This window comes from Orbicella franksi, chromosome 5 (assembly GCF_964199315.1).
Source record: "Orbicella franksi chromosome 5, jaOrbFran1.1, whole genome shotgun sequence".
Lineage (NCBI taxonomy): Eukaryota > Metazoa > Cnidaria > Anthozoa > Scleractinia > Merulinidae > Orbicella > Orbicella franksi.
In genome coordinates, this window is record NC_138149.1 from 31,490,954 (window position 1) to 31,518,929 (window position 27,976).

General features: G+C 40.4%; 3 protein-coding genes across 10 annotated transcripts in view; all 3 read right to left on the reverse strand.

Moving 5' to 3' along the window:
- LOC145488203 (organic cation transporter protein-like) overlaps positions 1-3,373 on the reverse strand; it is a 29,427-nt gene extending 26,054 nt beyond the window's left edge. For all 7 annotated transcript variants that reach the window (XM_081467018.1, XM_081467016.1, XM_081467015.1 and 4 more), the window contains exon 1: positions 2,690-3,373. The gene's annotated coding sequence lies outside the window, so the exon portion shown is untranslated. The remainder of the gene's footprint in view (positions 1-2,689) is intronic.
- A 2,733-nt stretch (positions 3,374-6,106) lies between these two features.
- On the reverse strand, positions 6,107-15,151 carry LOC145488202 (solute carrier family 22 member 15-like). 2 transcript variants are annotated; one of them, XM_081467013.1, is made up of 11 exons: positions 15,110-15,151; positions 14,904-14,968; positions 11,832-12,155; positions 10,725-10,953; positions 9,932-10,130; positions 9,441-9,659; positions 8,896-9,030; positions 8,364-8,464; positions 8,036-8,144; positions 7,036-7,108; positions 6,107-6,659 (listed from the first exon to the last, which is right to left on the reverse strand). In XM_081467013.1, exons 3-11 carry the CDS (start codon positions 12,111-12,113, stop codon positions 6,384-6,386), a joined length of 1,623 nt encoding a protein of 540 aa, XP_081323139.1. In that variant the 5' UTR covers positions 12,114-12,155; positions 14,904-14,968; positions 15,110-15,151; the 3' UTR covers positions 6,107-6,383. The 2 variants fall into 2 exon arrangements, with proteins under 2 accessions (XP_081323139.1, XP_081323138.1); XM_081467012.1 differs by having other exon boundaries at positions 14,904-15,120.
- A 1,342-nt stretch (positions 15,152-16,493) lies between these two features.
- Positions 16,494-27,905, reverse strand: LOC145488217 (organic cation transporter protein-like). The gene is made up of 10 exons (XM_081467038.1): positions 27,412-27,905; positions 24,555-24,839; positions 23,789-24,017; positions 22,083-22,281; positions 21,340-21,558; positions 20,758-20,892; positions 19,840-19,940; positions 18,868-18,976; positions 18,263-18,335; positions 16,494-16,820 (listed from the first exon to the last, which is right to left on the reverse strand). Exons 2-10 carry the CDS (start codon positions 24,837-24,839, stop codon positions 16,539-16,541), a joined length of 1,632 nt encoding a protein of 543 aa, XP_081323164.1. The 5' UTR covers positions 27,412-27,905; the 3' UTR covers positions 16,494-16,538.
- Positions 27,906-27,976: the final 71 nt, after the last annotated feature.

The following is a 27,976-nucleotide window of genomic DNA, read 5'->3' on the forward strand; positions in this document are numbered from 1 at the left end:
CACAGTCTCTCTATTTACGCACGCAATGAGAACACCACCAAACAAAAGGTTTAAATGAGCAAAACAATAGCTTTGCATGTGCATTATAAATCTTTGTAAATTTCGTAGCCGTGCTCTATAAAACAACAACATGAAATGACCAAGTTTGGGTAATTTTGAAAAACGCGAGCCACGACGGCCAACTTTTGGTATTCTAGAATTCATTTCTGGTGTTACATCTTTAGTTTGAGTAGGGTTTTAAACCGTGCAGCTTACTGACCAGTTCTAGAAAATTGGGAAATTCAAAGGTAAATTATAAGTCCATTTTTTCCAGCTATCGTCTTTGGCACTCCCTAACGTCAATAATCTAAGATGTCCTAGTGCAACATTAAATGGGAAGGTGATCAAAGTTTGTCTTAGAGAGGGTTTTATACTATAGTTTTTAGTTATTCATTTCCATATTCAGACACATTTTCTAAATAATAATTATCAATTCACTGATTCACAATTCTTTGATGACAATGTTTTTTGAAGTCTGGCAAAATAGTCTCTTGTATATTTTTGCCATACCTACAATAGTTATTGGCAATTTAGGGTAAGCAGGTTCTCATTACTCTGTAGGTTCTTAATTTCTATGAAAGAGATATTATAGTTGTTGATTACCAGAAAAATAAATAAACTTTGGTTTGGTCCTTAAATATACAGTGTTTATTCACAACTGTATCATGATAAGCCTAACACAACCGATTATGCAATGTTGTCTCTATAACAAGAGTTCCTAAATTTAACTGTAAGAACCTGTTTGATCTCAATTGGCTTAAGACGGGTTCTTATATTTTTGGGTTTTAAAATACAATAATCATGGATTTAGGATTGTTTCCTTCGGTCCCTACATGTTTTGTGTAGACTATATCATTAACAGTATATTGTTGAGTGAGATGGTACAAATCTAAAATGATTCCTACTACTGTGGTCATTATATATATAGTCTCTTGTGAAACCTTTTCCTGTCTGAATATAGTCAAAGTTACTTGTTTACACAGATGAGGTTTGTGATGCTGAATAAGTGAAGTAATCATTTCAGTGTCCTACAAAGAGAATAACAGAGGGTATAAATGAAAATCATAATTATACTTTATTAATATTATTCTTTTTCTTTTTAATATAACTATAACATTATTATTATTATCAAAATAATAATTACCCCACGTCTGCCATTATATATCACGAAGCCTTCGAACGTAAGTCTTAAAAATATTTCTCAACTGTTCAGAGTTGTACTACCCTGGTCCCAGAGGTTTTAGTTGATTTTTCTCCGCATGAGAGAGCTGGCGAGAAAGAAAAACCTCTGGCTACTTTAGACTTGAATCTCATTTTCATGCAGACGCCAGCTGTCAAACGTCAGCTCTCTCATGCGGAAACTTACGTTCGAAGGCTTCGTGATATATAATGGCAGACGTGAAACAGTTCGACATCGCTATTTTCCACAGAAATTACGGAAGATTAATTGGTTGGTGCGAAGATGGAAGGTAATCAACCTTGAAATTTCCACAGCAAAATAAAAACTTCAGCTTCGTTCTCTTCCTGAGACGGGGAAACCTCTCCAGGCAACCAAGATGTGCAACCACGCTCGCCAGGAAAATAGCACAAAGCTGATCCTTCATTCCCTTAATCCTGATTGTCTCAGAGCTGTCGTTAAAAATTGCTAACAGCGAATAAAAAGTTATCGAATCGAAGGCAAATCCTGAACCAAAATGGCGGCGAAACATGTCTCGGTTTCCTCGTGTTATTTTCGCGTTATACGCATGCTCGTTACGGTTCTCAAATAATTGACAGATTTCTTTACTGGGACGATCATAGGAACCAGAAAAGCGGCGAGATCAAAGGTAGCTGCCAGCCCTCCCCCTGATACAAACAAATTTTCATAGACAAGATATTTCCAAACACTTCTTATGCAGACAATTTCTGCATGATTGATGGTCTGTTAACGTTTTTTATGCATAATCTTCTAGCCAGTTTTAAACTTTCGAAAAAGGCTAAAAAACGAAAGCCTATCAACACAGCTAGAGAGAACACGCTCATCATCGTTAGTAAAATACATGTAGCCTAGTTTAAGAGATATGTCTTGCAAAATAGCATATAATTAGTTCTACAAAGTCGGGAAAATTTACAACGTGTCTATGCCGGGGGCATAAAGCGCCTGAAATTTCATAACTTTGCGAATTTGCACTAACTTTGAAATTTTACAAGCAAAGACTCACAAACTTGGCTAAGTTACCAATGCTCTTTTCAGCAGTATCGACAGATTTTCGCTACATGGCCATTATTAAAACTCAGAATACAGAAAACAGTCTGGAAAGGTCTAATAGACTAATCATGGAGCGAATTCAATATGCTACGTCGCTTGATTTCCCGTTGTCCTAATTTTATAACAAAATGCTACGTCTTATGAACTGATGAAAGACAACGCATTTCGTAAACTGTGTATTATAAATTTCTTGCTAGAAGACAGAGCTGGAAAAGTTTTTAAACGGGGATGGAACCAGAAATTGTAGACATGATTGATCGGTTTACGATGACACTACATATTTACATGCGCTCACTGAAATACTGTCTGGTCGCATTTCCGACGTTGCTAACCAATATACACCCTTGAAAAAAGCAACAGAGATTAAAAGACTCATACAAACAAACGTAAATTACTAATTACCTAACAATGAAGTGCCTTCCTTTGGGAATGCGGATCCGGGAATACAAGATAGTTGAAGACGCTACAACCTTCCGCGGTTCCGCCACACCTTCGATGCACTATCGACATCAACTGGAACTTGTTATGCCTCCCAACGCCATTAAACTCGTCAACGTTTTCTGATTGGAGGAGAACGTGTCATGTGGCGCACAGGGAGCCTTCGCATCCGTTTAGAATATATTAGGCTGATTTAGCAAGAGAACGGGAACGTCACTTGACGACGGCGCGCGCAGTACAAATACCCAAATATGGTCAAATTAGAACAGAATCCAGGTTATTCCGCGCGCTCTGCAGTCGTCATCTGACCATTTTTGGGTATTTGTACTGCGCGCGCCGTCGTCAAGTGACGTTCCCGTTCTCTTGCTAAATTAGCCTATTAATAAGAGATCAACCTACGTTATCGCGCGTGTTTTGTGTTCTGTGGCGGCCATTTTGAATTTTTAATACGCGGTCTGCTGGTGCGAAGACTGGAACCGAAATTACGGAAATTGCTCGGAGCCTGCTCGGAGCTTGTTATCCTCGGTGAGCGATCGGATTTTCTGAGAATTTGCGAATTTTCCCGCCCGTCCCAGGCTACTAAAGTTTCGGTTCCAGACCTCACACTAGTAAACCGCGTATTTACTAGTAGTAATCAGACATTCTGTTTTTAAGCAGAATAAGTACCAAGTCTGTAAATTCAGGATCTAAAGACATTTCATAAAGTCTGTAAATGGGTCAAATTTTCCAGTGTGAATGGTTATGAAGGTCGGTAAACATCAAAGGAACAAACAAAGATGCCAAGATTTAGGTTGGAAGGTCGACCGTGCAGAATGTTTTGTTTTGCGTTCGTGCACTATTAACTATGTGTTGATAAAAAAAGAAAAAAAAAAGATCAAAATAGATTCTCTCGTAAATAAACTATAAAGGTGCGTAAAGGTCTTATGCATGATTACGTCACGTGCTCAAAATTCACTACCGAGCCTCGTTTGCGTTAAATTTTCTCAAACTTCTGATACCTTAGTGTTATTTTTACGTGAGCATTATTTTCATCTTTGCTACTTTGGAAATTTGCTCATGATAAAATTCACGATTCGCATTTTTAAAGCGAGGTTTGGAGGTGGAATTGGCAGTCTAATGTCAACATGCTTGAGGCAATAGGGACTTTAAGAAAACACGACGGCGACGCCGAGGACAACGTCGGTTAAAAAATGAACTTATAATTTACCTACGAATCTTGCGATACCCTTAAGTCATTTAGTTTGTTTCTCACTGTCCAAATTACCTCGAAACTGAATATGGAACACAGTGTTAAATTCGGAAAATAAATTTAAAAAATTAGCCGTTGTCGTTCACGTTCTGCAGGCAAGGCAGAATTTGGTCATTTCACGTCGTCAGTTTTGCAGTGGACGGCAAAGACATGTACCAAGAATTATAACGCACGTGCACAGCCATTGTTCTGCTCATTAAACCTTTTGTTAAGCGGCGTTCCCGTTGCCGTTGCCGTCGTGGTTTTCTTAAACTCCCTAATGTTACCTTGACCCTCAATGTTCCCTCGGGAACACTGCGGGTCTCGTGGGGAAACAATCATAAAATGTCTATTATACGCGATTGCCCAGCCTTTGAAATAGTTACGCTGGATGCAGTAAATAAATTTTCGGCAACAGATACCAGAAAATACCACCCGTCCACAGGTGCGAAATCTGAAAACAACTTTCGGTTTACCGCAGAGACCTTGGTTCCTTCCTTACCTCAGCACGTAATTCTCCAACGCTTGCGTCTTTTTCGCATTGCTCTTCGTTTTGGCGCCTCGATCTTTTTCATGTTTACCATCATAGAGAAGACGGTAATTAAGAAACTAGTGAGACAATCTCAGATATTGCAGAGTGTAATTTACGGCTCTGAATGCAATAGTCACGCAGGTCCTCACCCCTGCTGTTCTCTCCCTTGGTAGTCAACTAGGCCTTTTTCCCTTTGCAGAATATCAGCGGAAAAAAACTTGATAAGACATATCTTAGTCGCGTGTATGTTTCATGTTTGTGTTTTGGCCAAAAATAACTAACAATTACCGTTTGTCAAGACGTTTTTAAATCTATTGTGGTATTTTATCTTGAGTTTCGTTCATTTTGTAGCATTACTTTTTACGCCAACGTTTGTAATTTGATACTTTTGTTTTCCTCACCAATGCATGCAACAAAATACCTTTGTTTCCACGAAAATAAAAGAAAGATATGTATTTTTTTTTAACTTACTGCTGGAGATAAATGGAATATAGAAGTTAAATATCTGCTGAAAAGTCGAAGAGGAACGATTTTGTTTTATTCAAAATGCCATTTCACGGATAAACAAGAATTAATCTAATTATCAAATAGTCACGTCGAATCACGGAATAGTGCGTTCTAATTCTGCTGCCAGCCGAGTTGGTGTAAACAAAACCACATCAAATTAATACACAATGCTATCGAGTAATACAAGCATTGAAGGTAGAGATCTTTACTTGACCGAAATTATATCCCACATCAGTGAGCGAGTCGCCTCATCGACTAATGAAATTAATAGGAGGTTTGAGTAAGTGCCACGGAGTCTGCGGCAATAACACGAAGTTTCTTTTGTCACAAATTTACTAGTTTCGGCTGAATATGATCTTTGGATGGGCTCTCTTTCATAGAAGAGGAAACAAACAAGCTGCTAAGGAGAAGCAATATGTTCCGATTCTCTATCTCAACCCTGGCAAATACACAATAGTTATAAAATAGCAGACGACATTTCTGTAATCGAGCTAGGGAAGATTCCAGAAGATACGCAGTCACAGTAACGTTCTTTGCACTAAAAAACAAGCAAAAAAAAAAAAAATATAGGGGCCATATAGGCGCATGAGACTACTGCTTAAAAGGTGGAAACACAAAAAGTAGAATTGCCCTATATATACAGTTATGATGTGAAGTTTATACGAAATAATTCATATATGAACTGCGGTAGTAGATGAAAGTGAAGAATGATCATCGCAGTTAATTTTCCAATTTAAGCAATTGGAAAGAAGAAGCCTGAAAAAATCAGGGCTTCAAGGGGATTCGAACCCGTGACCTCCGCGATACCGGTGCGATGCTCTACCAACTGAGCTATGAAGCCACACATTGCGGCACTATCGCTGACTATCACAGACCCCGTCCACACGTATCCGGATATTTTTGAATCCGCAAGTTTTTCTTTCCGGATACGGCTTCCCGTCCACATGCACCCGGCGAATTCGGCAGCGAATCCGGATATTTTTTTAAATCCGCTCTCCAGAGTGGAAAAAATAAATCCGCAACGAATCCGAATGTAATGCCGGGCTATCTACAGGAGGTCAGGGTGAACAGGTTCTTAATTACAGAGTGAAAACAATCAGTAATTCTGTGAATGGTGTGTCTACTAAAATGTGTTTTAATAAGCTCTAAATAATACTGTTTCTGTTACATAGATTTAGGTTTTACTATATTACTATATGTTTCCTATGGCTCCAAAGCTGGCAAATATGGCTCTTTAGAATATATATTCTTTTGTTTTCCTTAGTATATATGGTGCTTATGTAGCCAATTTTTAGCGGCTGGGGGGTTCATAATCGGCAGTTTCTTACATCTAGGTTTTATTACATCACTCATGAAATCACCAGTTCGCTCGAGAAAGTCTCCAGGCCAGTTCATATAGAAGACGGATTTTTATCATCCACAAGATGAGCCCTGCTGCTGGTGGTGTCGTTGACGGCATCAGCCATGGAGAGGTCTTTCATCTCCTCTGGGTCCTTTTCTTTGGGGTCTGTCAGTTGTAATGTCATATAGACCTCTTCTGCGCTGTCGGTGTCCATTGTCTCAGCGGTTGGCATTCCTTTCGTCTCTGGCAGCGTCTGAGACAACAAACCCGCTAACAGCGCGTTAATTCCCATGATGCCATACGGGAGGAGTGGATGCACGAGTCGCTGAGAGATGATAACAGGAAAGAAAGTGAATTATATTGAAGCTACGTGGTAATATCAATCATATCTTCTGGCTATGTAGATTTCAAGGTGCCTTTAACGCTGGGAATGTTTTTGATGATTTTAAGACATAACTGTGGGAGATGGAAGGATTAAGGCTTTAAAAAACGTCTAGGGAAACCGCATTTCCAAACACCAAGAGAGAGTTTAAAATACCACGCGCAGCGGAGTATTTTGGACGAACTTCGAGGTGTTTGGAAATGTGGCCAAACACTGTCTTGAGTGTTTGGTATTCTTTCCAATCGAATCTAAAAACTAAGGAAAAAACGGAGATATAAAATCGTAAAAATCTTTGCTGATTTATCATAAAATTCCTCACCAGATGGATGATATAAGGAGACGAAAATGACCCAATCCTCGCAGCTGCTGTTGATGATCCCATGCCGATGTTCCTATAATGAACACAACAATGATCGAGATCTTATTTCTCCTAATCTGGATTCATTATTAAGCGGGCTGGCAAGTAATGAGAATAAAGATCCTCAACAAGGAGATATTGTCTTGATGTAATGCTAGATTCTCATGGCTAGTGTTAAAAGAAAGTGTGGCAACCGGTAAGGAGAATTGAGAAGTCTGATGGCTCCACAGGGATGCCTCATTATGGCGGGGCTCGATTTAAAAAGCATTAAGAGACAATATCTGTATGGAAACTGACCTATGAATGTAAGAAAATCATCTAAAAAGACAAACTTCGCTGGGAAAAATATTTTACTGATCTCTTGCATCTGTGCAAACTTCAGAAATGGTAGGGCAAGCGCAAAGACTGGCTAAAGAACTCTATTTTGAAGAAAGAACAACTTGTTTGATATGTGAACATTGCATTTGCTTATACAGTGAATGCGATCAAGGGAATAGGCTAGGGACATGAAGACAAAATATGAACTCTCCGGGGGACGGAGACTCCATATGAAAAAGTTAGGGATGCTCGTGAGAAAATTTGAATTCAGCCCCTAAATAAAGGAAACCAATCTGGGCGTGACTCAAGCTTTATTTGACTCTTAAAAAGATACCACTTAAAATGGAATAGGTTTGATTACCAGCCGCTGTTCAGGAAGGGAGCCCGCGTTAGTAGACCGGACTCGAGAGACCTCGAGGAAATCGAGCCTCAAAACAGAATTAAGAGCGTTTTTATCATTATTTCTTCGAGTACGCTCTAAAAGATACTTTGGCAGCTAAAAATACTGGCGTTTCGTCATCAACACCCTAAGTGAGTCCAGAATCATTGATTTATGCCTCTAAGCGAGACGACGAACTTCCCCAACCTCTTCATGTGGGAGTCCCTTCCCGTTCCGGGATATGAAGCACGGATCATACCATACCTGATGACTGTGGGAAAGAGCTCAGCAGCGTACACATACACGGCATCGAATGAAATGAATATAAAGAACTTGGCTAACAATGCCATGATGATACGGCCAACCATGAAACCTGCAGACAACAATAAAATCAGTGTAGTTACGTAATACTGTTTATCATACCACCATATGGATAAACGTCAAGTCAAGAAGTTTGTTGGCTTGAAAATGGAAGTCTCAGTTAACTTTACTACTTGTCAATGATAAGGAATTGAGGGATTTTTTTTTCCCCTTCTGTTGTTTGCTCTTTTTTGAGGTACAGTGTGCTACAGATGGATCGGAACCAACCTACCTTTGTCCTCACCAGGGTCATACATTGTAAACAACACTGCGCCGGCAGAGGCAATGGCAGCAATAACCATGCAATAAACCAGCGGCCTTTTTCGGCCGAACCTAGAGCAGATAATGTCATTAGCACGTGCAACTATTGATAAAACGGAAAAAACCTCCGGCGTGAAGCAACAGGTGAAACCCGACTGCTAGGGCGGCTTACAATTGAGTGTCGTAACACCAAAACCGAAGTCATCATCACTCTGTAAAATTACAAAGGACGCTCACAATCCAGTGAACCAATCAAAGCTCGAAGAAATTACACGTGGCTGACGAAGGGCGCGGGAAAAGGTGTGCGAACGGGTCATGATTGGTTTCGGTTTACTTCTGATTGGACGAAGAAGTGACGCGAGTGTTTTTGTTTTAATCGTGTCGCGTAGTTGATGCAAACCCAATTACTTTTCGACAATTAAATGAAAATCGCTCTAATGAAGAAATAAATTAGTTTAAAAGAAATTTCCTGCCAAAAGCGTTAGCGCAGAGGCACCACTCACCTGCCCAAGGCCCAGATACCGACATAATTGGCGGGAATCTCGATAATAGAGGCCAGGAAGAAATTCAGGTACATGTTTCCACCAAGTGTAGGAGTGCTGAATGAAACACCATAGTAAACCATGGCGTTTACAAACCTGTGGATGAAAAGAAGTATTTTTATCTATGTAAAAATGTCTTTTGGATATTGACATAACTGGAGGTCAGGCTCATGTTGTAGCCCTGGGCCCCCGTTCAGAGTCGCCGGGAGCATGTGAAAGTTTCAGCTTTGAGGAGGGTGCGAATTAAAATCTTCAAGGATGAAAAGAAAAGCCCTCTACTCTTACTTTTTTGTTTTCTTTTTTACTTACATTACCTACATTACGAGAGTTACTCGAAATACCCTACTTACAGTCCGTTACATTCCTTACATTACGAAACTTATACTACGATTACAATACAATATTTATGCAATACTTACTTGGTTACAGTTATTCCACTTATATTACGGCATTTGTTTTCCCCTCCCCCCCCCCCGTATCCCCCTTTTGCCTCTCTTCTAACTTACCAGGCATACCAAGACACAACAGTCCTGTGCAACATTTTCTTGGTTCGAAACAAATCTCTGACGTCTCCCATTTTTTGTACCTTCCCATCAGCACTCGGGTTGTAGAGAAGTTCGTCCGGATATTCCTTCTTGTTAGTGGCAGCGATATCTCGCAGCACATCCTCTGTCTCTGTAACCCTTCCTTTTAGCAGCAAGTACCTCGATGACTCTGGAATAAACCTGAATTAAAAGAGCTACGTCACGGTTTGCGCATCTTAACGAGTTTAGCCTAAAGTTTTCAAGTTCGTCGTTTGTAATCCGTGTCAATCTTCTCCATCCTTAACCATCCTTGTTCATTTATGGTTTATAATTATCTCCATAGAGTTTTTCTATCTTAGCAGACTATTATTTTCAGGTTTACTTTAATTTAAAGGTTATATTTTACCTGGCCAAACTAACTCTAAATAACGTGACTTCTTTGTACCGATGGAACTTGTTCACTAGTCACTTACCGCCAACCTAAAATAGAAGGTAAACCAGGCGCGGCACAGATGATTGACAGAATTCTCCAGTCACGCACTCCATACGCCAGACCTGCTAACATTACGAGAGCTAAGGTCCACGAGTACCACAGTGACGTACCAGCCACGTGACGATGCCTCCTTCCCACAAACTCAGTTGCCAGCACGTAAATTCCCATGCCCCCTCCCCCTGAAAAAACCGTCACAAGAATATTGAGTGAGATTACAGAAAATTTAACTTTCTCTATGTAAGGCATAGGCTCCATTTCCACCGTTCTCCCGAGTCCGATCTACGTTCTTTCCAGAGTAGAGGGGCTCCTTTCCCTAACATCGGCTGGTAATCGAGCTAGCCTATGTAAGGGATTACAGTAGGTTTGCATGCAGAGTTGAACCCCTATTAAGCGGCCACCTTCGGGGAAATGGGAGGTGGTCGCTTAATAGGGGTTGGCCGCTAAATAGGTGTTCGTGTGCTTTAAATATTTCTAGAACAGGGTAATTGCTTAGCAAACATGAATCGTCAAAACAATTATTATAAACGTGTGTTTGAATGTTTTTATCAGCGTTAAATTCTATTTCAGAATCTTATCTACCATGGTCTTTTCCAAAATAAAGCCAAACTACGTGTATTAAATTTTGGGTGGCCGCATAAAAGAAGTAAGGACAATAGAGAACTCTCTTAGCGGACAACCGAAAGGCGGGGGTTGTTTATAGCGGTGGCCGGTAAATAACGGTTTTATTTATAGTATTTTACTGACTGATGTCTTCAGTCTCATGTCTAACTCACCAATGCACAATCCAGTCAAGAGCCTGAATAGAATAAAAAGCCAGAAATGATGAGGAAAGGACGCGAAAAGGCCAAACAAACTGCACGCGAACGAGAATACGAGCAGAATGGGTTTACGGCCAATGATATCTGACAAAACACCGCCAATGACTGCACCAACGAGCCAGCCAGCAAACACCAGTGATGTGGAAAGGGAGGAGAGCACGGCTTTGTCACAAACCAGGTCAAACTTAAATCAAACAACAACAAAACACCAACACTGTTACAAAAAAACAAACCAAAAGAACAAAAGTTCCAACAATAAGAAAACACGAAAGTATGATTGATCATCGCAGTTACACACACAACTTTTAAAAGCAGTTGGGAAATTAAAGCCTGAAAAAAGACATTCAGGCTCGAGAGGGATTTTCAGGCTTTAATTTCTCAACTGCTTAAGTTGTGTGCATAACTGCGAGGATCAATCAAATCTTTCTCCGCAATTCAAATATATGATCTTTCATATACTTGAAATTTCATATTTTACTTGTAACAAGAGAACATCATCACTGTTACAAACGTGTGTGGCAAATGTCGCTACTAACTTGACTTATGTTTCTGCCATTGTCACAAATGGAAACCATGGGCGCTTTCCATTCCACAAAAACCCCGAAAACTTGACAAATGATAAAAAAATTTCCTGGGATAGGTTCTGGGAAATCTGGAAATGGTTGAATTCCCGAAAAGCGAACCATTCAACCTAAAATTCCAGAAATTCCGGGAGGAAAATCAAGTGGAAAGAAAATTCCTGATAAGAAATTTCCAAAAATTTCGGTATACCTCGCAAGGTTTTCCTCTTTTCCGGAAATTCTGGAAAATGCTGTTCCATTTGTCACTGGAAAGTTCAAACCGGAATTTGTGGTTAAATGGAAAACGCCCCATGATTAAAAATTTCAAACAATAACAAATAGATAATTACAAATAGTTACAAATAGATCTGTAAGATGGGAAAAATGGCATGTCTCTCGAGTTTAAGTTTTACCCTGAGCACAGATGAGCCTTTCCACAATTTGTCTTTTAAAAAATGTAACAACAGGATCTATGATGCTGAACGTTCAACAAACTGCATACCTGCGTGACAACGGAAGTAAAATCATCGGTAAATGTCCAGGCCTCCCTCGGCATATCGCAGCGTCTTTTGTCCACTGCAGTGAATTCTCCGGTGAAGTTACAAGCGCTGTTATTGACATGAGGGACACACATCCACTTGGGTTCCGCAGAGATGAAAGTAGGTACCATGACCTGGAAGGTTATATTGAAAAATTCTATGTAGCTTAGGATAACGATCAGCCTGATCTGGTACAGCCCCATGCTCCCAATCTTTTCCAGTACCTCGTCCACGGTCAGCGCCATTTTTTGGGTCGTTTTAACCAGATTAAAGGTTCAAAGGGATGGCTGAAATGCAAAGAAACTCTACATCAGTATCATATCGGAACTAGTAAGGTGTTGTGTTTTTCCACTTGGAAATGACTCGATATCATGACGAAGCACTCTACGGGATTGGCCGATAGCCCTTTTCACGGACTTCACGGTTAACATTTCTCATTTGCATTACAATATAATCTAGCATGGGTGTGAGGCAATTTCGGGCTATTTTGTGGTTTCTGCACGAAATTGCCACATTCAGGCGACGTTAGATTACACTGTAATGCAAATGAGAAAACTAACCATGAAAAGGGTTATTGTTTTATAGCTGACTGAAAGACATCTTTTTGGCGCGTGCAAATAACTAAAAAGAATCGCTATTTTGTAAAAAGTGAAAGGAATTTAAAAGAGTAACATTTGATCGACGTGAGTTTCATTAATTAGCAATGTAGCTCTGAAATATTACAGTAGTTTTTTTTTGCCGATACATGGTCTTTTCTGCGAAGCTGTCGTCATTTTCTGATATTTTCTGAGCTGATATTATTTTAGGCCTGATATTATTGATCATACTTTTTGATGGAGGGGAATGGTTATGAAGGTCGGGAAACAGTAAAGGAGTAAACAAAGATGCCAAGATTTCGGTTGGAAGGTTCACAACCGTGCACAATCTTTTGCTTTGCGCTCATACACTATGAGTGAATTACGTGACCAAAACGTTTCTATTGGTTAGTTCCTCAGTACGGAGTAAACAACTATTGTGTTTTGTGCACGGTCAAGTTCAAAAAAAGAGAACAATAACATGCAACAAACTTCTGACACCTTTGTGTTATTTTCACGTGAGCATTATTTTCATCTTTGCTGCTTTGGATATTTGCTCATGATAAAAATCATGATTCGCATTTTTAAAGCGAAGATTTGAGGTGAAATTTGCCAGTTTGATGTCAACATGCGCGAGGCAATGTTCCCTTGACCCTCAATGTTCCTTCGGGGAACATTGAGGGTCTTGGGGGGAAACAATCATAAAGTGCTCATTACATGCGCTTGCCCAGCCTTGCCAATAGTAACACTGGATGCAGTAAATAATTTTCAGCGACAGATACCTGCAAAATTTTAATTTCTATCCGTGTTGGGACTACAGCTTTTTATTTCTTGCTTCAATATTTGTTTCAGTTTTGGGGTCACGAGTTTCTTTCCAAAAAAATGCGAGACATCGCTTTCGTCAATTAGACCTGGAGGTTTGAAAAACAGGCGATACATAAACTGCTTTTCCCACACGTAAGAAGGCAAAGTGCAAGTAAAATGGCACAATGATCGTCAGTCTTCTCTGTATGATTGTGAGATGCAAATTTTTTACCAGAGACGCCTGGGAACGAGCCATGTCCGCTGTCAGCAATCCTTTTGGCAAGTAGAAACACAGGTGGCTCAAGCTCATTGTTATGTCTGCGTCATTAACACTTTGCGAGATACTATACAGTGTAAGGAGTCTGTAAGCGAGCGTGGTTAAGAACTACTTATGACCTTCGCTGTAAGAGATCGTATGGAAAATACTGCTCTCGCTGGAAAGTGTACGAAATTGGCAACAAAATTTTCCTTTAACTCACTTAAGTTGTCTTCTTGTCGTTTCCGCGTACGATTTTACAGTGTTGAAGGTGTCTTAGCGACGGATAAATGTCAAAGCCTTAATCCGTCGCTAGGACGCCCTCAACGCTGTAAAATCTTAAGAAACGACAAGAAGACAACTAAGGTTAGTTTAAAGGAAAATTTTACTGCCAATTTCGTACACCTTACAGCAACAGCATTATTTTTCCATACGATCTCTAACAACGGAGGTCATAAGTACCCGTAGTTATTTAAAACCAGCTACAGTACTTCGTAACGTGACAAGTAATAATGACGTTCACATACTTGGGCCACCTGCGGTAGAGATCCCATTCTACGATCCTGACACAAAGTCAGACTCGGGAAATTTAGAAAAATACTGCTTGTGAAAGGGATTGCTAAAAAAATAATTCACCTTTTAACGCTTTTTCGACTCTCATAGTTTGTCCCCGTAATCCCCAAAATTTGTTACTTATTTACTCATCCGTTGGCAGGTGATATCCAGTTTCCTTGGCCCTTTTGTTTTGTGCCTCTCGTTAAGCGTTCGAGAAAGATAAACCTTACAAGTCGTGCTTGAGAAACAGAAGTATGCATGATAAAGTTATAACAATAAATGCCGCTGAACTCAGCCATTCCTATTCGGAAAGAGGTACTTTTTTATCCTAAGAAAATGTGATATCAACTGAACAAGTTCGAAAATGAGTGAATGATCCTACTTGAGGAAGAAATTCCAAATGCCTTCGCGATCTCAACAAAAAATGGAAAGCACTTCGAAACTGCAACAATACCGATACATCAGGCAGTCATTTGAGTTATACATTGTAAAACAAATAAATTAGTTGTGGAACATGTTTCGCTCTTTACACCTTTTAAGATATTTGATACTGATCAAGTGCAGTTTCACCTGCCGATGCCAGAGCTAGGGGTCATCCTATTTTGATTGTAGATCACCGACATCTAAAATCAGACATGCAAGCCTTGAGAGGCAAAATTTAGACTTTCTAGTTTTCTTTGCTGTATCATCGTTATTATATATCCTGGCTGAGTAGAGCGTTTAATATGCGGGCGGTAAGCTCCCCGGGGCTTAAATGATACCTGTGAACTTATAGGTCAGAACTTCAGAACATTTATACTGATGCAGATCATAATACAAGCGCATTCCATTCAGTGGGTACGTACCATGCCGTGCCAGTGCTACAAAAGAGCTCTTGTGCAGCTTGTTCTTTCGAGCAAGGGCGTGATCACTGAAATAAACTCAAACATCGGCATCGTGTACTCGTAAAACACGAGATCAAATTCGGCTGCGCCTCGAACATGCACAAAGCGCAAAGTTTGGTACTCTTCATTCAATAAACAGGCAAATCTCGCTTTCAAAGCTGTCTTACCTTTGTACCTTTATCTGCTATTTCTCCAAAAATGAAATAAATGCTTCTCGTGCTGGCAGGTCACTATTATTGTAGAGCTTGCATTACAAGGACTCGCAAAACACAGTGAACATTGAACCTTTTGTCTCACTAGGATCATGTTTGCGTTCCTCGGTTGATGATTGGCAGATGTAAGCAAGTGTGCTTTTATGACTTTTATCGTTCGACACTACTGTGTTTCTGTTATGAAATGCGTCAGTGTTTTTTCAGACTAATTAATCGTATTAAACATTCTACAACCAAAACAAAGAAGATTTTGTCACAGATTATTTTCTTTACGTTGCGGTATTCACGGATTACAATATACAAAGTACAAGAAACCCTGGGGAGTGGACTCCCATATAAAAAAGGCACGGATGTTCGTCGTGCCTCTTTGGAGTGAAAAGACGGTTTTGGTAGCTCTTGAGGTGTTCAGCCTCGAAAGGTCCACATCAGAAGCTTTTGCGGTTCCTTTTAGGGTATTGGGCCGAAAAAAAATATGACAGGCGATAAATAGATAGTGAGTTGTTTTAAGACTGGTACTTCTATTAAAAATAATCAAGCCACGCTCACAAATCAGAATCTTAGTACCTCTTTGGGGGTCTTTTCAAAATTTCCGACAAGCACCCCGTTGCTTTTTATATGGGTGTCCCCTCCGGGCGAGAAATCGCATTTACGTTTACCCGTCATCAGCAGTCACGATTTCCGCTGCTCCGCGGAATGCGGGCTGCTAATCAAGCTGATGGCAACTCGCATCGCCCGCGCGTAACAAGTGAGAGGATCGAGAAAATCAGCTCCCACACTTTCCACTCCTTTCTAGTCTGCGAACACACCAAGTTCATTTGTCTTCTGTTTTGGAGGTGCGAAACAAAAACTGAAAAACGGTCTTCGATGGCAGCCTTGCCTTTATTATCATTTCATATCAATTCCATTTTGCTGTAAAATAACCTCTTCGAGCGTAAGTTATCAGTTCCACCTACGCTCGAGGTTAAGCAAACAAACTACCGTAACTGATTAGCTGATACTTTTACAACAAGAGTAACAATCTAACAATGTACAGTAACAATGCGTGACATTTGCGTCCTCCAAATGCAAAAAATAACCGCGATTTCCAAATAATCAGCAAAACGCTATACCACCCGAGCAAATTACGATATAGAAGCCTAAAATTTCAATTGAACACCGGGTGATATAGAATACGCCCCTAGTGTAAGCCCCATTTCCCCTGCTTAGAGCTTCATACAAAAACCTCCGTGCTTCGAGTATTTGTTTACTTATTTGTGCCTTGTTTTTCTTATTCCCAAGAACATGTGTCCACCCAAAACCCCTTATGAAGTTATATAAACCCAGGGTGCAAAACCAATATTTTATGGTAGAGGATCAAATAAAAAAAATCAAAGCAATTTTGTGTTTAAAATGCAGTGTTGAAAGAGGAATCATCCGTAATATTTTTTCGGCTGTTCATGACACTACCATTCAAATCTTCCTTTTTCTCGTCATTTTTTTCTTTTTCCTTGTCTAGCTCTGTACAATCCATGGCGATGTTTTGTATGCCAAACTCTGCGCCCTCTTCTGAGTCCATAGTTTCAGCGGTCGGCGTTCCACTCGTCTCCGGTAGAGTCATGCACAGTACGCTTGCCAGCAAAGTATTAGTACCCATAATGCCATACGGTAGGAGAGGATGCACACGAGTCTGTTCAGGCAATGATAAGAATTGACATTTAAACTGGAAGCAAATACTAATTGCTGACCCCGGCACGTGACATGAGAAAACAGATCAAGCTTATTCGAAAAACTTAAATAGTGCCCCTTTTCTGGTCAGGAGGTCCTTTTAACTTGCTATCTGTGCTGATATACGTAGTTTGCCAAATTTGCTGAATTCGACTAAAGTACGCTTGTACGCTCAAGACTTTTCGGGCTCTTACAAGGCTCTACAAAATCACAGTCTATAACTTTAAAAACACGACGTTTTCATTGACAACTTGTTGACTAATATAATAAAGCAATTATCCTACGTTGCCATATGACTTCGATACTTACTTCATTGTGATAGGCTAAGAGCAATTTAGCGTTAATTTCAATTGACTGCAGTGCAAACTAAGCCGCCAGCGATCATAATTTTCTCAATCATATGATAACTGAGCAGTCGTATGAAAGCGCGCGTAATTAAGGATTTACACTGCCCGTGACATTTGAAAATTCTTTCAATTTGCACTTGCCTAAAGGCTTGTACAATCTTGAGAAAACGTTTAAATATCACTCGTGTAATGTAAATCCTTAAAGGGGCTCAGTCACGGTATTTTGAGTTATTTTGGCCACATACAAAATTACCTTTAAATGGTAGGAAACCTAGAAATAACAGTTTAATAAGATAGAAAAACACCAAAGAGATAATGATAAACCATAAAGGAACAAGGATGGCTAAGGATGGAGAAGATTAACACGGATTACAAACGACGAATTTGAAAAATTGAGGCTAAACTTTTCAAGATGTGCAAACCATGACGTAGCTCCTTTAATTACACCGGTAATTATACGATTACCTGGCCAAGATTACTAATCTGGCGCAATGTCGTTGGATCTTATAGAACTCAGCCTACGTACGGTCTCTTCCGTTAAGTAAAAGGCCAATAGAAATTCCACGTGATTTTGCAAAATGACTCTCACGTTTATCGCCCAGAAACAACCGGATAACAGGTCGCGTCTAAACTACGACGGAGAAATTTGAAAACGGAAGTTTCACCGTGAAAACGCACCAAATGTTTTCCGTCCACACTGCGCCGGAGGAATTTCAAAACGCAACGGTACAATCATCGCCGGGCCATTTTGGATTTGCGTTTGAGTAAAACTTAGTCTCCTTCGCAGCCGTTTTTTGGGATGTCACGCAACGCTCGCGTGACATCCCAAAAAACGGCTGCGAAGGAGACTAAGGAAAACTCGGGCAGGAAAATGTCACGGTTATCGTAATCTCATCGTTTTCGAAAAGATTCGTTTTCAAAATGTTTTCTGTCCACACTAAAAGGCAAAGCCGGCGTTTTCAAATTCCTCCGGCTTGAAGAGCGTTTTCGAAAAGCTCCTTTTTCGTGACGGTGTAGTGTGGACGGGGGCTCAGAGAATCCCACATTATTTACTTACCAGATGGACAATATAGGGAGAAGTGAAAGAACCAATCCGGCCAGCAGATGTAGAGGAACCCATTCCAATGTTTCTTAAGACAAAAAAAAAAAAGCAAAATTGAAAACGTCGATTTGGTGAAACTTTGATTTTAGCATTATTCTCGTCATTGTGGCTACTCGGCAGAACAACCCTCCTACTGCCGTGTATAGTATCATTATTAGCTCAAGAGTTTTTCACAACAAGAGGCTGCACGGCATAGGAACCCGTCTGTATCATTTTACAAATTCTTCTAACCGGTGTCCATGGTTTCTTACAACCTCGTTCCCAGGGTCTCTTATCTTACCGCCCTCCAGAGGGCGGTAAGATGAGAGACCCTGGGAACGAGGTTGTAAGAAACCATGGACACCGGTTAGAAGAATTTGCAGTCTGTATGATCCGCTATCATCTCTATTTTTTGAAAAAGAAAATATGAGAAGAAATTATCTTAAATTAATCATAGTTTTACGCGCGTCTGTCTTTCATTGAGATGGTGAAAGAAGTTCTGTAGTTAGAGAAATGAAAGACGCAACGATTGGTAAATTTAAAAAGCTCAAGCGGTTTACATAGTTATCTACTTTTCTAACCTGATCGTCGTTGGGAACAGTTCGGCGGAATAAACATACACTGCCGAGAAAGAGATGAATACAAAAAACTTCGCAGCAAGCGCCATAATGATCCGACCAGCCGCATAACCTGCAACAAAAAAAACGTACCTTCAAAAATACGTTCACTTAAACACAGACAGGCTTGGAATAGTCACATCGCATGTTACGACTTGAATGTCTTCGCCAGGGATCCTAGATTACTTAATATGCTTTTTTATAATGATGTATTTTTCGTGTTTCGCTTAGCTAGCTGCTCAGCGAACCAAACCGGGAAGGCGTTCATCATTAAAAACGCAATAAGGACGTCGATTTTCAGGAATCTCAGTCTCGCCCATTGTAAAATCCTTCCGTATCTCACTAAGTCCGGTTTCCACATTGCTTCTCTCCTCTGGATGGTACTAGTGGGATGTTATTCTTTGCTGGATATTCCCCTCCCCGCCAAGCACCTAAAGCACTTTGTCCGGTTGAAATAGTAACAGGGAGTTTAAGAAAACGACGGCAACGGTAACGGGAACGTCCCTAAACAAAAGGTTTAATGAGCAGAACAATCGCTGTGCAGGTGCATTATAATTCTTGGTACATTTCTTTGCCGTCCTCTGCAAAACAACAACGTGAAATGATCAAATGCTGCGTTGTCAAGAGAACGTGAACCACGACGGCTAATTTTTTATTCTTATTTAAAATGTTTCGCCGTGTCCCAGATTCAGTTTCGTGATAGTTCTGACACTGAGAAACTAAGGAAAATGACTTAAGAGTATCGCGAGATTCGTAGGTAAAATATAGAATCATTTTTTAATCGACGTTGTCCTCGGCGTCGCGTTCTGGTTTCTTAAACTCCCGATTGATTGATGTGAGATAACTTGCCCGGCCAGGGCTTGCAATTGTACCCAGATGTTTTCCACGTATCATTTTCCAGCCCTACGCCATACATCGATAAAATACTCAACTTACATTTGTCGTTACCAGGATCATACATCGTAAACAACACTGCACCGATCGAGGCAATGGCAGCAAGAATCATGAAGTAAATCAGAGCCTTTTTCCGTCCAAACCTGATACAAAGAGAAGCCGTAAAACATTTCCGTTAAAGGCTGGCCTTCACTAACGACGGAGTCGTAATCAGAAGCGTAGAGTGATACGATCTAGTAAAAAATCAAACCGACGGAGTCGGAAGCAGAAGGGGAAGAATAAACTAATTATAACGCTCGATTCCGCGCCCTGTGATTGGTTGGTTCTTTCGGTTCCGCTTTCAACTCTGACAATCTAGTTTTCACTGGATCGTAAGCGACGGAGTCGTAAACGGAATCGGAAGAGATGGAAACGTTCTGATTCTTCCGAATTCGATTCCGTCGAGCTTATGACTCCGCTTACGACTATTTTTCGATTTTCACTAGGTCATAAGCGCTCTTACGCCTCCGACCCCGACTCCGTCGCTTGTGAAATCCAGCCTTAAATTACTCTATCAACCCTTCATCACTATACAAACGAACTGCTTTTCCTAACCCAGTGAAACTAAATAAACAAAGGTCTGAACCTGACTGGGGATTGACACCGGATGCAAATATTAAAAAGAAAAAAAAAAACATTAGAAATAAGTCGCAATATTTACACAGGTAACCGCGTCAGCCTTGGCTGGTTTTTAGGCGCGTCCTCAACCCTGGTCGTACTGGGATTTGGAGAAAATTCCTGGGAGCAAGGCGAGAACCGACCACGAACTCAACCCACATATGGCACCGAGCCGGAATCGAATTCGGGCTACATTTGATCGAAGGCGAGCGCTCTCATGCACCACTACGCCACCCTGCTCTAACATTTAATTATTATGGATGTTTGCACTAAGAACCTACGGCACCCGACTGACTGACTTACTTGCCCATGGCCCAGATGCTAACATAGTTGGCGGGTATCTCAATAATAGAAGACAAGAAGAAATTCAGGTACATATTGCCACCAAGCGTCGGAGTGCTGAATGATACACCATAATAAACCATGGCGTTGACAAACCTACAAACGCAAAAAAGGTAATGGACGTTTAGTTAATGAACAAAGCAAGAAAATAAGGAGATAAATAAATGAATAAATGAATGAATGAATGAATGAATGAATGAATGAATGAATGAATGAGTGAGTGAGTGAGTGAGTGAGTGAGTGAATGAATGAATGAATGAATGACTGAATGACCGAATGAATGAATAACTGAATGAATGGAATGCACTTTAGACACAAAGCCGTCCAAGCCCAAACTTTTTTAAACCACGCAGCACTCTTCATTAGTAAGTCTTTCTGGTCCATAACTTTGAGCCCCGATAACGAATAAGGCCTTCCTACCCCAAGAAGAATAAGCCACCCAAAGTACTGAAACCAGATGAGGACTTTTCTGACGAACAACTGGCTCAGATTATATTTTTCGGAAAGACGAAACTGGCATTATTTCCTGTTGCTTTCACCTACCAGGCATACCACGATACCAGAGTTCTGTGTAACATTTTCTTGGTTCGGAACAGATCCCTTACGTCGCCCAAGGCCTGTACCTTCCCTTCAGCATGCAGGTCCAAGAGAGGTTCTTCTGGGTAGTCCTTCTTGTTGGTGGCAGCGATTCCTCGTAGAATTTCCTCTGTTTCTGTGACTTTTCCCTTCAACAACAAATACCTTGACGATTCAGGAGTAAACCTGCAAGAAAAACCGAGGAAAAAAAGCAAAACAGTGTCAGGAATATCAGCGACACCAGACCTTATTCCCTCTACTTTGGTGCTTTTGTGCTAATTCATCGAAGGGCAAAACAGTTTTCTTTTGAGTATTCTTAAGAATGATGAAAATCTGATCTCTCTCTTTAAAAAATCAATAAATTGTCATGAAAACAGGTAATAAGAGTAAAAAAAAAAATCATCTACTCTTATTTTAGAACTCATTTTCTCCTAAGAATGATTTGCAAACACATGGTTAATATGCCACATTGGTCCTTCAGAAAGCGATTCTGAGGAATGGTATGGACGGTTTGAGCCGTGGCATGGAGAACGGGAACTCAGGAACTTGGGCGCTGATTTCCTGTCTTCCTTGCATTTCATGCACGAAAAAGGCCTAGCTAGGGACATTTTAAATTTTCCTCACCTTCGGCCCCTTCGAGCTCTGTTGCATTCCCCGAGAGCCTGGAAAAAGTAAACTAAAAATTCAATGATAGGACAAATCGGACTCACCACCAGCCCGCGAAGGAAATAAGTCCCGGTGCAGCACAAACAATTGACAGCCATCTCCAGTCACGCACCGCGTATGCCAGTCCTGCTAACATAACCAGCGCCAAGGCCCACGCATACCAAATTGATGTACCAGCCACGTGACGATGCTTCACTCCCACAAACTCAAGGGCCAGCACATAGATACCCATAGCTCCACCACCTGGTGGAATGGGAGTTCATGAGCAGAGTATCAAGTGAAATGGAATAGTAAAATTTACATGAAGAGATGAGTGGTCGCCTTCTCGTTCCTTAAAGGAGCTACGTCACGGTTTGCGCATCTTGAAAAGTTTAGCCTAAATTTTTCAAGTTCGTCGTTTGTAATCCGTGTTAATCTTCTCCATCCTTAACCATCCTTGTTTCCTTTATGGTTTATTATTATCTCTTTGGTGTTTCTCTATCTTAGCAAACTACTATTTTCAGGTTTCCTTCAATTTAAAGGTAATTTTGTACGTAGCCAAATAACTAAAAATACAGGCGTGACTGGGCTCCTTTAACCAAACTCACTTAAAATTATCACTATCTTAATTGTTCAATTTGTTGCTTTAATTGCTACATTTTGCTGTGTAAAGTTTACCTAATGCTGTTTGTGTTTAGCTTTACTCCATGTTGGGCAACTATCATTTTTTATCAAACTAACATTTTTGTCACAACTTCATAAATTTTTCGAACCCCTTGAACAAGATCGTGCGAAGGGATGGCTACACTGCTCGTATTCAATGATCACAATAAAAAACAAACTACGGTCACAAACATAGCAAAACAACGCATGTTTTAAAAACCTTGATTTGAGAACTTAACGTTTCGTATGCTTCTACATATATCATCAGAAGTATAAAACGGTTAGTTGCATTACCGTAAATTTAAACGAGAAGACTAGTACCTAATAAGGAAAACCGGTACCTAATAAGGAAAGAAATGACAATGGATATAGATGAAAATAAACAGACTTAAAATCTGCTTTAAAAAAAACAAAAAAACATATAACTGGCTATTAGAAAAGAACTTTCTCACTGCCAACGTTTTCCTTAAGTGCTGGTTGCAAATCACGAATCAATAGTGTTTCTTCAATTTTACAATGCACATCAGATCGTCCGGTGGCTAAAATGTCAAAGTAATCCCGTTTTATCCTGTGGCCTGTCAGGGTCATATGGTCTGCCACGGCAGACGCGTGGTTAGTACTCGTCAGCGTCCGTTCTCCGGTCATGCAACTGACGCTTTGTTTTTCCAATGCAAAAGACATTACAATCCCAGCAATCAGCCTTGTACACAACCTTCGACATAAGGGAACGGTTGAGTCTGTCGTCCTTATAGGGGAAAAGACTTAATTCGACTACTGTTTCGGAAAGTAATTTTAGGACTAAAACAACCATAGAACCTCTGGGTACATGATTTTAGCGAAAATTTTCTGATCAGTTGAGGGCCCGTTGATTAAGGAAAGCTCAGCGCCTCTGTGTTGTCGCTCAATATCTTCTGTTTCTTTTGCAAGAAATACTTAGCTCAGGGTACTATTTTGCGACCCGATTATTTTGAAAAATTTTCCCTACAATATTCCAATATTATTAGTACTTCAAACTTCGCCAAATGAGTCCCAAACAAGGGCATAAAAAGAGGACCCCATGCAAAATTTCTGATCTTCTAGCTAAAAGAAGGCGAAACATTACACATACCGATACATATGCCAACAAGAAGTCTAAATAACATGAAAAGCCAGAAGACATTAGGGAAGGCAGCTAACAGGGCAAAGAGACTACACAAGATGGAGAACACGAACATGACTGGCTTCCTGCCAATCTTGTCTGATAATACTCCTCCTCCTAAAGCACCTAGAAGCCAGCCGGCGAACAGGAGTGAGGTTGAAATGGTGCCGAGCAAAGCTTTGTCACAAACCAGGTCAAACTAAAACAAACAACAAAACAAACAAACAAGCAATCAACAAACAAAAACATGGGCTTCCAGTTGGGCGCCAGGTGGGATTTTAAAGTACATTACCAGTTTAGTGTATATATTTGTTTCATTCATTTTAAGTGGCTTTCCTTCAGTTTTGTTGCTGAGCGCATCGATATTTTACCTTACAGTACAGTTGGCTCTCTCCATAGCGAGGCCATTTAAATTACTTGCATAGACCAAAACTATCTTATACTCGACGACCGTTCTTGGGGAGGCTATTTTTCAGGCCTAGCATTATATGAGCCATTCCAGGCTTCCCTATATCCCCATTCACTTAAGTTCCAAACAGAAGAAAGGATCCACAGCATATTTGGGTACGGGGAAAGGGGCAGGAGAGAAGTGCGGGGACGGGACGGGACGGGATGGAGATATGGTCAGGTCTCCCTCGTCCCCTTCGGTATCCAGAGATGTTTTCGTTTCGAACTAAAAACAATTTAATAGTTGTTTATAACTTATCTCCCTTTTTTCCTGTTTCTAATTTCTTGCCTGAGTAACAACTGAGGTGTAGCCATCTGCAAACTCCCAGGCATCCCTCGGCATATCACATCGCTCGTTGTAAAGTTTATCCCCGGGTTTAAATTCGCCGGTCAGGTTACAAGAGCTGTGATTGGTCACACAAAGCCAGTTGGGTTCAGCGGCGATAAAAGTAGGTACCAGGACTTGGAATGTCATGTTGAACCATTCTATGTAGCCCAGAATGAAAATCAGGCGGATCTGGTAGAATCCCAGGCTCCCAATTCGTTCCAGCATCTGGTCCACTGTCAGCGCCATCTTGTCGAAAAATGAAAAAAAGAGTCTTATCACAACAAGTTTGTTTTATCTTAGTATATATAAACAGTAGCCTCCATTTGGCGCGAAAATATGCTCGGATATTTGTCCGCGGACATTATCTGTTCCGAGAAGCGTAGCTCTAGGAAAACTGTGAGCTTCGAGGAACAGATAATGTCCGAAGACAAATATCCTAGCATACTTTCGCCCCAAATGGAGGCTATTGTGTTTATTATTCTTCAAATCTTTTTTCGCAACGCGCGCAGTTTTGAAAGTTGGGGAATATTCTCTGATATTCCCCAGTTTTGGCTGGGGAATATTCGGTCACGTGACGCGTTTAGACCAATCGCGCGCGAGCGAAAATATTTGATGGATTATAATGGACAATACGATGGTCATGTTTGGGTTCGTCTTGATTCTGAATATCCTACAAAGATCCTGTTTCGGTTTCTAGTTCTCTAAACTTCAGCTTCTATTGATTGTTTTATGAACTTTGTAGTTGGGCTTCTGAAAGTCGCATGAAAGTGTTTGGGTTTGTATTCTAAAAGGATGTTTAATCCTCCAAGGTCAGTTCGCCCATTTAGACCACACATTTCTACCGATATGGTATTTAACTGCGTGTGTATTCGCCAGTCAATCGGTAAAAAATTAGACGAAGGTTGCGCTTAACAGAAGGAATCTCAAGCAATAAAAAGACAGGGTCTTAGCAGCGAATTAACCATATGAAAAGGTCGGGGATTCTCGTCGTCTCGCTTAAGGGTATAAATCAAGGATTCTGGTCTCTCACTTAGGATGTTCACGACGAAACGCCAGTATTTTTAGTCGTCAAAGTATCTTTCAGAGTGCAATCGAAGAAATAACAATAAATAAAATGTTTAAGCAAGCAACCGGAACGACGATCCTGCTGGTATCTAGAGCCTTGGTCGTGTAATTATGATCACTTTCACAGATCATCGACTGAGAAAGAAGGGTTGAGAGCAAAGATAGGCACGAAAAAAATGTCGCGAAATTAGTGTGGTTTGTCAACGTGCGTGCGGCAAAGCTATTTTGCGTTAACTTTAAACACTTTTTGAAGAGAGAGAAAAAACAGCGACGGTGCCAAACGAGGTGTAAATGAGATTTTGGCCTGATTTAAATCTTTGGCTAAAAATAAAGGCCGCAATTTCCGCGGTTTTGAGCAATGATCCGCAGTTGCCGAAAACTTCGCTTTCCGCTGAGTATCAGGTTCAGGTCATTTTAAACATGAGATGAAAGCTTGAACTACCATATAATGTATCTTGATGATCCACAAAGATCAGGATTTTCAGACTAAAATGATCATCACAGATAGAAGACAAAAAAAAAAAAAAACAGTTGGCAAAATTTAAAGCGCTCGTTAGCGTGTGTGCCCTCGATGGGGACCAAATTGAGAGCACTCCGAACACATCGTGCGTATTTCCTTTTTTATGATGCATTTTATGGCCGCGGAGAAGGGGTATTCCCACATATATGGGTATGTGCCGCTGTGAAGGCTATGATTTTCAGGCAGTTTAGTCAGGGATAGGGTATTCAGACAGTTTTGGTCTAGAATGGGGTCTAATTTATCGGAAAACTGGCCAGTGTAAAAATAATGTAGTATTGAACAGGGTCCTTTACCCGGCATTAATTCAGGTGTCTCTTCTTTAACAGTAGATTGCCTTTCTAGCCATTAAACAATTTATAACTAAACTTTCCACATCTCCGTCGTGTGTGCTACAGTAGTTAAGAAAGATTCAAAAGATTAAGAGAAATTTTAAAACGCCTGAGTACTAGCGTCTACTTCTGCTTCGGGACGTCTTTGAAGGCCTGCCAAAAGTGGCAGCCAGATATGATATCAGTCAAATTATTGTGGCAGGGTATTCAAAATATTGTGCTTATACAGATAGATTTTACGGAGAATAGCCCCAGATAAGGCAATTATTATCAACATGAGAAACGATTTCCGTTCCAAACGCTGAATAAAACCGCTGAGAAAGTAACTGCAAAAATAACAACCTCTTCATACGAGACAGAAGACCGGAAACCAGGCCGGTTAGAGGGACGAATTTTGTCTCCTGTTCATCTATACAAGCCCGGTTACCGAGATGAAAACGAAACTAGGGAAAACTATCGATTGCGTGCTGTAAGAGCAGAAAAACAAACAAACAAACAAACAAATAATAACAAACAAAGAGCAAAAATAAGAAAAATAAAATTGAAAAATATAAAAAAGCAAAAATATGAAACGCCTGTTGTACAGGAGTCCTTTATCATACCTCTGTCAACACTTGCAGTTTTGCTGCAGCTAAATAGAGCGCATCTTTAAATGTGCGTGAAAATACAATAGACAACGCAACATGTCGCCTTCTTTTGAATGCGAAGCTATGTTTTTCGTCCCAGTAATTTACTGGGTTTTCATAGAGGAAAATATTTTAACAGCCCAAATACCGAGATCTCGGTCGCAAAAACCGAGACAGCGGAAACAAGGCTAGCCTGCCTTTTCGTCATATGAACATCAAATAACTCGCGGCCTGAAATATGAAATTAATCTCGCTACAGGACATTACTAGAGGCTTACCTTGACTCGAAGAGACGAAAAGCTTTCTTCAGCCACCCGCCTTCCTTCGGTCTAGCTTTGTCACTTGTGAATGACTTTGTCTGCCGTGGGATTTTCTATTTGATTAGACAAAACATATCGATGAAAATTTAAGCCGTGGTTAATCGAAAAGAATCAGACAAATGCCCTAAGGCCAACTTTGGAAATTAAAGAACTTGACCCACGCAATACAGATATTAGACAACATTGAGAAGATAATTTAAAAGGAATTCCAAGTTCTCCAGGTAGGAGTCGAAGCAACGACCCTGTGGTTTCTAGTTCAGATACTCTACCACTAAGCTACAGGAGACTAGAAGCAGCTAATGTCACGAGAGTAGCTCATGTGATAAACAGGTTAGGTGTGGAATGTCAATAGGCCGCAAATGAGAGCGTGGATCGATGTTTAGCCTGGTAAATATGATACAAGATGATTATTTTTTAATTTCCCCATCAAATCTACCGCCCTAAAAATCTACCATCTCATCACTGTAACACTAAACGAAAGGAACTTCTCTTTAATCATTATAATCAGACCAGATAACTTTAC